This window comes from Xiphias gladius, chromosome 20 (assembly GCF_016859285.1).
Source record: "Xiphias gladius isolate SHS-SW01 ecotype Sanya breed wild chromosome 20, ASM1685928v1, whole genome shotgun sequence".
In the NCBI taxonomy this organism is placed as follows: Eukaryota; Metazoa; Chordata; class Actinopteri; order Istiophoriformes; family Xiphiidae; genus Xiphias; species Xiphias gladius.
The window spans coordinates 25,494,911-25,506,453 of NC_053419.1; the positions used below are offsets into that span (position 1 = coordinate 25,494,911).

The 11,543-nt window shown below is 42.1% G+C and overlaps 1 protein-coding gene and 1 pseudogene across 4 annotated transcripts; one reads left to right on the forward strand and one right to left on the reverse strand.

The window, feature by feature from the left end:
- Positions 1 to 172: 172 nt before the first annotated feature.
- Positions 173 to 9,679, reverse strand: wu:fi75a02. 4 transcript variants are annotated; one of them, XM_040158288.1, is made up of 10 exons: positions 9,503 to 9,679; positions 8,636 to 8,767; positions 6,165 to 6,654; positions 4,123 to 4,452; positions 3,601 to 3,624; positions 3,168 to 3,333; positions 2,851 to 2,939; positions 2,672 to 2,743; positions 2,443 to 2,573; positions 173 to 501 (listed from the first exon to the last, which is right to left on the reverse strand). In XM_040158288.1, the coding sequence occupies exons 2-10, from the start codon at positions 8,757 to 8,759 to the stop codon at positions 338 to 340; spliced, it is 1,590 nt and encodes a 529-aa protein (XP_040014222.1). In that variant the 5' UTR covers positions 8,760 to 8,767; positions 9,503 to 9,679; the 3' UTR covers positions 173 to 337. The 4 variants fall into 4 exon arrangements, with proteins under 4 accessions (XP_040014222.1, XP_040014220.1, XP_040014221.1 ...); XM_040158286.1 differs by having other exon boundaries at positions 3,165 to 3,333; XM_040158287.1 differs by having other exon boundaries at positions 3,165 to 3,333; positions 8,636 to 8,805.
- A 455-nt stretch (positions 9,680 to 10,134) lies between these two features.
- Positions 10,135 to 11,084, forward strand: LOC120806734 (annotated as a pseudogene).
- Positions 11,085 to 11,543: the final 459 nt, after the last annotated feature.

The following is an 11,543-nucleotide window of genomic DNA, read 5'->3' on the forward strand; positions in this document are numbered from 1 at the left end:
TGTGTTTGTGTGTGTGTGTGGGGGGGGTTATATTTTACTATTTAAAAAAAACAAAAACAAAACACAACTAGGCATGGCCTCACCTGACATCATCCAATAAGTAAAAAAAAAAAAAAAAATTATTAATTATTATATATTCCAGAAAATTCACATTTTAAACAGCCTACACTGTAAAAAAAACAAACAAAACTAAACTAAAAATAAAAAAACAAAACAAAACACCAAGTATACACACACAAACACATCCCCCCTCCCCCATTTGACCGCCTTAGTGATGCGTGCTAGCAGCTCATGTTTATTTGGCCTTTAGTCAGCGGACAGGAAGTGATGTCACTGCTCACACGTCCAGGCCCTGCCGTGTCAGGAAATCTTCGAGCGCGCTCAGTCGCTCCACCAGCATCACATCCAGGTCTGCGTCGTCATCACCGGAGCCGTCACTGTGGCAATGTCGCCGGGCCACTGCCCGCTTCCTTGGCACCATGGCAACAGTAAACCCCACCCCTAAAACAAACAAACACACAAACAAAAAAAACAAAACAAAAAAAAAAAATCAGAAAAAAAAATGTTTTTCTTTAAAACTACAACACTAGAAGTAATCAAGATGGTTCCACTGTAAGACGCTCTTTTATACAGCAGACCATTGCTTAGTGCAAAACCTGGATTTAATCACCCCCTAAAAGTAAAAACTGACTGAAAAAGCTATTTTTTGAAGAAGAGATTTAATCGATAACCTTTTTAATACGCTTCTGACCAAATTTTGCTATTCTTCTTGAGAAATCCATACTAGCTAACATAGCTTATTCTTGCTGGCTTAACGTTAACTCATCGCTACATCTGCCTGGAAAGACGGTCACAATGGATAACGATTTAAATGAAGAAGAGGACATACAGCTTGCAGTGGAGGGTAAAGCATGCGCATAACTACTTGAAACAGCTCACTGACAACAACGTGCCGAATATCGGTCTCCTGCAGATACGTCTATTAACAGCTCTCTCAACAACAATGATCCAAAGGGAGACTGCGGCGCTCATACAAAATGCCACCCTACTCGCTGGAATCCACAAGATCGGAAAAAAATCAAGACTCCTATAGTGAATTGAGTATTGTGTCAACTTCTGTTGGAGATGCGAAGGAACAGATGAGGCGTCTTACTACGAACGTAAACGGAGTTGAAGAAGAAGGCCCATTCTCTAACGAAAGAGAACAATGTGGTACGAGACTGGGTAAATAGGATTGATGCTCACAAGAGAAGAAGGAATTTGAAAATATCTGAAGTCCCAGAATGAGAAAGTGAGAACATCAAGATGACGGTGATGGATTTACTGTCCAGAGTCTCACCGGGGATCAAGGATTCCCTTCCAAACGCTGTTGACATTGCACATTGAATTGGTCCCAAGAATGATAAGGGCGGCAGGAGTGATACAAACACACATCTTTCCAAAAACTCAGAGGTTCTGAAGGAGGAAAAAATAAATAAATAAATAAAATAAAAAATAAAAAATCTAGATCACAGAGGACTCCACACAACACATAAGGGATGCAAGAGCTAAACTCTGCCCGCTTGTGGAACAAGCGAGAGAAGGGGGGAGTCGCCTGGCTACAGTGGTCCAGTCGCCATCATCGCCGAAGAAGACTCACAGCACAAAACGTCACTTAACACCAGAAGGTTGAGCGGCTGCCTGATCCCATCCTAAGGTTTCTACTCGACATGTTCTGTCCACTCAAGCTTCTAGATGATTTCTTCTACTTAGTTAATCATTAAATGGAAGTTAACTTCTTCTAAAAGGAAAACCCTGACATGAGGGCCGAATGTGTTCATTTGCTGAGTCTGTGGTGACTGAGGTTACTGCTACTCTGTGAACATATTATCTCCAACAGTTCAATGGAAATAGGAGCATTGCCTTTATCTTTACCGTTCAGACAGTTTGCCTCGGACTATTTCAGAAGGGTAAGATTCTTTTTCTATTTCATTTTCTACATATATTTTACTTATTCTTCTCATCGGCAGGGGGCACCAGTCACCTTTCTATAAGTATTTCTCTCCTAGCCTATTATTATCCACTGAACGAAGATTCTGATTTATTTCCTCTATATTGGACTAAGTCACTGAAAGATACTGTACTCAAGGGACAAGAAAGCTACTAGGACCTCTCAAATAATCGGAAAAACACTTTGTAATAAAAATAAATAAGGTGTATAGTTGATATTTAAATGTACATTTCCCTTGTACATTTTGATGTTTTATGTATTTGGTTTTGTTTTATGTTTTACAATGTTCAACAATGTTGATTCTTCCATGAAGATAAGTTGTCAAAATTATCATTTTTCATATGAGCAACTGAAACGTGTGTTTCCGTATACAGTGTGATGTAATATCTGACATCTGATCAATTAAAAAACTACAACATTAACCCCTCTGTGGACTGCGTTTGCCTGCATACCTTGCGGCCTCTTCCTCTTCCTGGGCTGAGTGAAATCTGGGAAGAGAAGGAGCCTGCGCCTCCTCTGCTGGCCAATCAGGAGCAGCGCTCCGTCCTTCTCTCGTGGCTCCTCAAAGATCGTCTCCAGACTCCTGCAGGATGACAATGAGGCATGCTGGGAGGTGAGGTATGTGCAGCAGATTTACACAGATTCTGTCTGTGCTCTCCATGTGGGATTTGTAGTTTTTACCTGTTGGTGGTGGGGGATTTGTAGTTCTTGTTGGTGTAAATCTCCTCCAGACTGAACTCTTTCTTCTTTAACCTGAAAAATTAAACACAGCACTTTTCATTTTATTTTCATATTTTGAATGACTTTTTTTTTACTGTTTTTTGTTTTATTCCATCTGCTTTCATCCCTCCTCTCTTGACCTTTTGACCTTTGGCAGTCCCATCGGTGTGAGGGGTGTTTCCCGAGGCGACGCCCGGCGGATTCGAATCTGTGAGACTCGTTTGCCGCGCTGAGCAGAAAAACAACAAAAATAAAAGGAGAGAAAAACAAAGAACTTAGCTCCATCGGCAAGAACGATGATTACGAATAATTGGGCAGAAACGTAACAAAAAGTGAAAAACTGGCAAAAAGCTCAAATCTCACATCAAAATTAGTAACAGTTAAAAGAATAAAAAATACAGTATGTAAGAAATGCATTTAAAAATTTTGAATTTAAAAATGAAAAAAAACCCACCACCTCTCCATTTGTGCAGAGAAAGTCAGAGCTGGCTGCTGATTGGCTGGCAGGGAATGGAGCAGAGAGTCCATTGGCTGAGCACTGGGTGAGGGGCAGGGGTAGGTGGAGGCTCCGAGTGCAGTGATTGGCCCGCTGCTTCTGTTGTCGCCGTGTGGAAAGAGTCGGGCTGCAACACACAGTAATTATTTCGTCATGTGCGATATTTGAGTCCTGTTTTGAGTACGAATACTTTATTAAGACAACATTTAAAAAATGAACTCCAAGTTGACAATTCAACTGACATATATTAAAATACACAAATTAATGCTGATATTAAGGCAGACTAATAAAAATTACGTTTGGGTAATAAGTTTGTTTTGTAGTACACTATAAAACCAATTTTTTTAATTGAAAAAAGAAAACAATGACTAGCTTTTTTATCTCTTAAAATTACCTTGGTGTAGGTGTTCGCACATAACTGCAAAGACAAAAATTTAAAATTTAATTTATGTTCACGTCAGTGTATAATAATAATAATATCTAACAATACTTTAAAACTCACTTAAACTAAAATTTAACATTTTAAATAAAAAAATGCATTAAACCAGCTTTGTAAAACATTAATTATATATTGATAACAAAAATCGTAGCATGTTAAACAATTAAAACACATGCCCACACATACATAGATACATACATATATATACACACACACCACACACAAACACACACACACACACAAACACACACACACACACAAACACACACACACACACACACACACACATATATAACCGTGTACATATATACATACACATATATATATATATATATATATATATATAGAAAAAAGGATTTTAACTATTATTTGTAAGATATGACAAATAATAAAATTGAAACCTCTCTTTAAAACATTAAACAATAAAATTACATGGTCTGTCCAAATTCAAAAACATCTTAATTAAATACGACCAACCAGTGGTCGATGCTCAGACTGGGGGGCGCCGTCCAGTCTCTCAGGGGCCGCAGCGGACTCCCGCATGCCCAGCCCCTCACTGACTCCAACACCGTCTCCACAGCAACCGTCGAAAGCCGCAGCATGGGGGCGGGGCTAAATGAAGAGGAGGAGGAACGGAGCCACAGGCGGAAAGTACCGTGACTGGAGGAGAGGGAGAAGGGAGCGGTGAAGTCAGAGAAACGCCAGTGGCCGGAGGAGGCACCAAGGGCTTCCATTTGGCTGCAGGTCGGCACACTCTGAGCCGACGGGAGGAGGTGCAAGGCATCCTGGGAAAAGGAGCTGGAGGTGCTGGGCAGACAAAAACAGGCAAAAAAAAAATCATACAATTATACAATTTATGATATAGATGACCTCATAAAGTGTAATATTGATTTCCACTATAATCAATTATACCTGTTTTATGTATCATTTAATTTCATATAAGTGAAATTAAAGTCAACATAGTTGACATATTTTAAGATAAATAACATCATTTTATGATATATTCAAAATCACTTGTCTATAACTTATGTTTTAAATGATTTGAATATATTTTCAGATTTTATATAAATTTAATTATGTATAATATAATCATGTATTATTTAAAATTTAAACTTTCAATGAGTCAAGCATCATTAAAAATTTGATCTTTTTATTAATATATTTTATTAATAATGAATATTTTTGATATTATAAAAATAATGTCCTTTTAGACTCATGGAATCATATATTTATAACATTTAGGCTATAATTTAAATGCATAATTTAGTTATAACAACTTCTATTTTTAGATTTTAAGAAGTCATTACAAATATCTAATCATTTCAAATTTCATTTTTGATTATTTATAATTTATATAAGTACAATTTAAAGTTTAATTTGAAGTTTTTAATATTATAATGCATATATTTTTTCATCGATTCAAATAATTATACATTTTGATTTACATAAAGTTTATCATATAATGGATACATTTCTCTCTCTCTCTGGTTGTTTCTCTGTCTCTAGCTCTCTCTCTGTGGTCATTTCTTGTTGTCTCTCGCCCTCTCTCTCTGGTTGTTTCTCTGTCTCTAGGGCTCTCTCTCTCTGTGGTCATTTCTTGTTGTCTCTCGCCCTCTCTCTCTGGTTGTTTCTCTGTCTCTAGGGCTCTCTCTCTCTGTGGTCATTTCTTGTTGTCTCTCGCCCTCTCTCTCTGGTTGTTTCTCTGTCTCTAGCTCTCTCTCTCTGTGGTCATTTCTTGTTGTCTCTCGCCCTCTCTCTCTGGTTGTTTCTCTGTCTCTAGCTCTCTCTCTCTGTGGTCATTTCTTGTTGTCTCTCGCCCTCTCTCTCTGGTTGTTTCTCTGTCTCTAGCTCTCTCTCTCTCTGGTTGTTTCTCTGTCTCTAGCTCTCTCTCTCTGTGGTCATTTCTTGTTGTCTCTCGCCCTCTCTCTCTGGTTGTTTCTCTGTCTCTAGGGCTCTCTCTCCCTGTGGTCATTTCTTGTTGTCTCTCGCCCTCTCTCTCTGGTTGTTTCTCTGTCTCTAGCTCTCTCTCTCTCTGTGGTCATTTCTTGTTGTCTCTCGCCCTCTCTCTCTGGTTGTTTCTCTGTCTCTAGCTCTCTCTCTCTGTGGTCATTTCTTGTTGTCTCTCGCCCTCTCTCTCTGGTTGTTTCTCTGTCTCTAGCTCTCTCTCTCTGTGGTCATTTCTTGTTGTCTCTCGCCCTCTCTCTCTGGTTGTTTCTCTGTCTCTAGGGCTCTCTCTCCCTGTGGTCATTTCTTGTTGTCTCTCGCCCTCTCTCTCTGGTTGTTTCTCTGTCTCTAGCTCTCTCTTTCTGTGGTCATTTCTTGTTGTCTCTCGCCCTCTCTCTCTGGTTGTTTCTCTGTCTCTAGCTCTCTCTCTGTGGTCATTTCTTGTTGTCTCTCGCCCTCTCTCTCTGGTTGTTTCTCTGTGTCTCACACCCTCTGTCTCCCTGGTTGTTCCTTGTTGTCATTCGCTCTCTCTCTCTCTCTCTGGCCGTTTCTCTGTGTATCACACCCTCTCTTACCTGTGTAGCAGCAGGGGACCTCTGTAACCGTTTTGCTTGACAACGACACTGACGGCCTTCTCTGATTGGCCGGTTCCTCCCTCCTCTCTCCTTCGGTGTTTCCTCTGGTTGAATTTGTACAGAATAAGCGGTTCCTCCCTCTCTGGTGCTCCTCCTCCTCCTCCGAAGGAGACAGACATCTGCCCGACAAACCTCCCAGGATCCTCTTCTTCTTCATCATCTTCTTCTCTGTTTTCTGGAAAAATAAGAAGCTCTTCTCCCCTGTTCTTCCTCCTCCTCTTCCTCCCCCTCACCTCCTCTTTCTTGTCATCAGCCCTCACCCCCTCCCTCCCCTGATCTGATTGGCTGAAACAGGAGGGAGGAGGAGGTGTGGATGAGTCTTCGCCGTCTGATGATGCTAATGATGAAGATCTAGAAGAGGAGGAGGCAACAGGGGGGATGGGAGCAGGGCTACAGGAGGAGGCGGAGGAGGAGATGACAGCAGCCAAAGCTAAAGAAGAACAAATAGAGAAATTAGAGAACTTTGAATGTTGTAGCAGTGGTGTTTCACAGTAAAATGGGTTCATATCTATAATAAAAATATAATAATATAATTTATAAGATTTTGTGTTTAACATTTGTTACAAACCAAAACCCGAGCACGCCCCAAACAATAAACTAAACTCAACACAGCTCTTCACGTTAACTCCTCACGTTAACTCCTCACGTTAACTCCTTGTGTCCCATCACTACAGGAAACTGAAAACTCGTGTTTTAGACAGCTTCTCACTGAAAAAAAAAAAAAAAAAAAATCATTTTTTCACTGTTGTCTGATGATTTATTGACCAATCAATTGAATCATGAAAATTAAAAAATGATAAATGAATGATAATTTTTCAATATTTTCTGCCTTTCTGTGTCGTATATCATGTGAAACTGAACATCTTTGGGTTTAGACGAATAAAACCAGATGTGTGAATACATTAAATTGGGCTGCGGGAATCTGTAACAGACGTTTTCAATGTTCACTTACATTTTATCGAACAAACGATTAATCGATTAACAAGAAAATTACAGGTCGGTCGATCAATCAATAATGAAAATAATGAATGTGACAGATACAGACTCGTCCTGTTTGAGGAGGAGTTGAAGGAGGAGACACAACTCACCAGGAGAACAGGATTCCCCTCCTCTCTGCCCACTCCCCCTTTTCTTCCTCCTCTTCCTCCTGCTCCTCCTCTCCAGAGAGTCCAGACGGCGACCAAGAGAGGCCAGAGCTCCTCGCAGGAGGCGCCGCACCTCAAACCGGTGAGCTGAGAGGAGGCGAGGCAGGAGGGAGGAGCAGGGGCAACAGGGGGAGGGGGGTGGAGCAGAAGGAGGAAGAGAGGAAGAAGCTGAACAAAGAGCAGAAGGAGGAGCAGGAAGCAGGGGAGAAACAGGTGGAGAAACAGGAGGAGATGGAGAAATGAGTGATGGAGGGATGTGAGCAGAGAAGGAAGAGAGAGGAGAACAAGTGGCAGAAGTATGGGTAGTAGGAGGGGTAAACAAGGCTGAAGGGGGAGGAGGTGAAGAGATGGAAGATGCAGGAGGAAGTGGAGGAGGAACAATGAGACAAGAAGAATGATGATAAAGGAGAGGAGGAAGGGGACCAGGAGAAGAAGAAGAAGAAGGAGGACAATCATGGAGAGGAGGAGGAGATGAAGGGGTAGATGAAACAGAAAGAGAAGCAGGAGGAAGAAAGGAGGGATGTGGAGGATGGAGGGATGGAGGGAAATGAGGAGAGGGGGAAGAAAGGGGAGAAAAAGAAGGAGAAGGAAGGGTGGATGTAGCAGGAGTAGAGGAGGAAGACGATGAGTGAGGAGGAAGAGGAGTAGGAATGGAAGAAGGAGCAGAAGAAAGAAGATAAGGGGTTACAGTAGGTGGAGGAGAAACTGGAGGAGAAGGTGAAATAAAAGAAGCAGAAGAGACAGATGGAGGATGGGGAGGAGGTGGATGATGATGAGTGGAGGGAGCAGAGGAAAGAAGAAAAGGACCGACAGGAGCAGGATGATATAAAGAAGGTGGGGGAGAAGAAGGGTGGGACGTGGGATGAAGAGGACAGAGAGGAGGAAGACAAGTGAAAGGAGGAGCAACAGAAGGAGGAGTTAAAGAAAGAGCAGAGGAGGAAGTGGAGGCACAGGGAGGAGGAGGAGGAGGTAAAGAAGAGGAGTAGGAGCTCCAAGGAGGCAAAGGAGGAGAGAAAATCCCTGTAGGAGAAGAAACAGCTTTCAGTACTCTCTCTCTTTCTAACTCTACATGTAAACATAAACTCTCTCACCCAAATCTCACCTGAAATATGACCTACCCAGAAAAAAAATGTAATTAAAATAAAATAACATAACATAATAAACAAATAAGATCATACCAGATCTAAATGCAAATTTATAAAATGAATAAATAAAAAATTCCAATGGAAGAAAACTGATAAAATTATGAAATAAATCGACACGTACCTGTTTGTGTCTCGTCGTCATCGTCACCCTCATCGACCAATGGGAGAGCAGGAGGAGGAGTTATAGCTCCCAGGCCCTGCCCCCCGTCGTCACGCTCATTCAGTGTTAGCGGTCGAGAGAGCATGGCGGAGACTGGCAGGGAGAGAGAGAGAGAATTTCTGGGTTCCACACTGTAGAAGGTAAAATAACCAACGAAGATGAGGTCGTTTGAGACTGTAAAAAATCTGATACGATGAATGGATTTTGAACGACTTTGACAAGTCACAGTATGTAACTTGTAAAATTTTATCTCAACACAGAATTTTAACAATTCTATGGAAAATTAGTTTAAAAATATATTTTCGTTGTGTAGTTAATATAGCACGTAACTTGTAAAATTTTATCTCAAGATTTTTTATGTCCGACTTTATTAACTTAATTATCACCTCGAATAATTTCTGAGGTTTCCGGTATTCGCGACTAATACGAACAAAACTACAATTAGAAAAATTAGCGTTTCTTCAGCCAGGTGACGTCAGCACATTAAAAACAAAAAAATCTTTAGAAAAGTTGCAGCTGCTCTTACTTCCTCTCGCGATATTTCGCTTACTCCTGGAAAAATCCCAGAAATTTTCGGGTAACTCTACGGATTTCACTGTCAGCTGATGAATTCATGAATTTAACGGTTTTATGTCGTCACAGCGGGATTCTGTGTGACGCAACACGAGGGGACTTAGAGAAAGCGGGAATGTTGCGGGTCGAGGTGGATTTGGGGGAAATAAAAGGAAACTGATCGAGCTAGCTGCGGCTAGCTACCGTTAGCAGTCCTCACTATGTGTGAAGCCGTTAAACCAGGACGAACCGGGACATTTTGAGGGTTCATTTTACCTTTTTCAAGCCCAGTGGGTCCGTTAATGTCCGTTAAATCCTCTTATCTCTCATTTTAGCTGGTGTACCGGTAGGAAAAGGCCAAATCTGGCCGGTATTTCCAGAGGAATCGGTTCCCGTTATCGCATCAGACCGGCGTCAAGTTAACGGAAGTCACACCGACTGAACTTCCAGTGGGACTGTCAAAATAAACAACCCTGAGACGCAAAACCTTTCATATTAAAACACAAGGAGAATAGTTACACAGCTTCCGAAGGAAATTTTTTTTTCAAAGTAAAAGCACACAAATTAAACAACTTGGAAATAAAAAGTGCCGAAGATTATTTCTGTTTCTAGCTGTGTATCTGTCTATAAATCTAGGTATTTATCAATCAGTCTGTCCTTCCTTAGATAAAACACTGAAACGTGATCAGTTACAAGTTTTACAAGTGTTGATGCAGTGAGTTATTGTCCAATCAGAGTGCAGCTCTTATCTGTAACTGACCTCTGATCAGTTTAGACTGTGGATGTGCAGCTGCAGGTAAAAATGCTGCAAGTTTTATTTGTCCTCAGACTTGTGACAGAAAAACAGCAACAACAAATACAGATAAAACTTTGTCCGTCAGAGGATCGTTTTTGTTTTTCGATCGATGATGCAGGTTTTCCTGCCTCTTCTGCTTCCCGCCATCCTCTTGTTCCTCCTCCATCCCTTCACTTTCGCCAATGTTGGCCGTGTCCTGGTGCTTCCAAGAAAGTAGAGCCATTATTTGAACATGCGCAGCATCATGGAGGAGCTGGTGAAGAGGAACCATTGTGTCACCGTTTCACTTTCCGATGCATGGCCTCAGCAGCGATGCCACCAAGTTCAAATTCCTGGTTTTCAAGGTGATGTCCAGTCCAAACATGACAGAGTTAACCGGTTTTCAATGACTTTCAATGTTCTAATGGCTTGTAATGAGTTGCAGTGGGTTTAGTGAGTTCCAATGGCTTTTAATAGGTTTCAAATGTTTCAGTGGGTTATGATGAATGTCAATGGTTTCAATTGGTTTTAATCAATTGTAACTGGTTTTAATGAGTTCTAACGGGCGTCAAATGAGCTTCACTGGGTTTTAATGAGACTCAGTGGGTTTCAACGAGGCACTGCGTGATCATTGTTCTAGTTTGTTTTATTCTTCAGGTTCTGTTCAGCTGATCCAAGTTTCACGGTCTCACTGACGAGTTTATGCACTTTTCCGTATACGAGTAGCATGTTTCGCCTCCACTGCAGAATTTTTTCAGGAAGTGATAGTCGGTTGACTTTTGGATGCGAAGGTGTCTCCCTGTTTAAAACAAGCAGCTGATGGCAGCTCTGCAGGACGCTGCTTTCGATGCCGTCCCGCTCGACCCGATGGTGATGTGGGGCAGCCTGGTGGGCGACGTGCTCGGCCTGCTGCTCGTCATGTCACTGCGCTTCTCGTTCAGCGGTATCCCAGAGCAACATTGTGGCCACGGGACAGGCTGGTTCCTGGGACACAGTAAAGACGAGCAGGTTAGAGAACAGCCCTGCCCCCCCAGTCCGTTACCTCACCACTGCCCCAGTTCATCTGAGGATTGTGTCTTTTGAGATGGGAGACCCAGAATGAGAGGGTGCACGGGAGAGTTGAACAGGTGAAAACTGAGTTGTTGCCTCCAGGGTTTTAGGCAGGGGACAACTAGCAGTTTCAGTTTCCTTGCCAGACTCCAGTCCATAAAGCTCTCAAACGTTCAAGAGACCACTAAAACCTTCTGACACGGGGAATGAGAAAAAGTTAATTCAAAAGGAGTGAGAGGACCAGAAGGCAAAGCAGAGGAAGTAGTACGGCTCGCCAGCACCCTCCTCTTCATTGGGGAGCCCGGTCTTTTACAGGACAAATTGCCAGGAAGTGTCCTAGCTGGGCGCAGTAAATGCATCAAACCCCCGAAGACAGCGCTGTCCTTTTTCAGGGGTTAGCTGAGCATGGCCCAACTGCACAGGTTCCTCTGGGACCTCAGGGGGCGCTGGCGAAGCAGGGATCTGTTAGAGGGAGTCTGATGCCAGAGAACT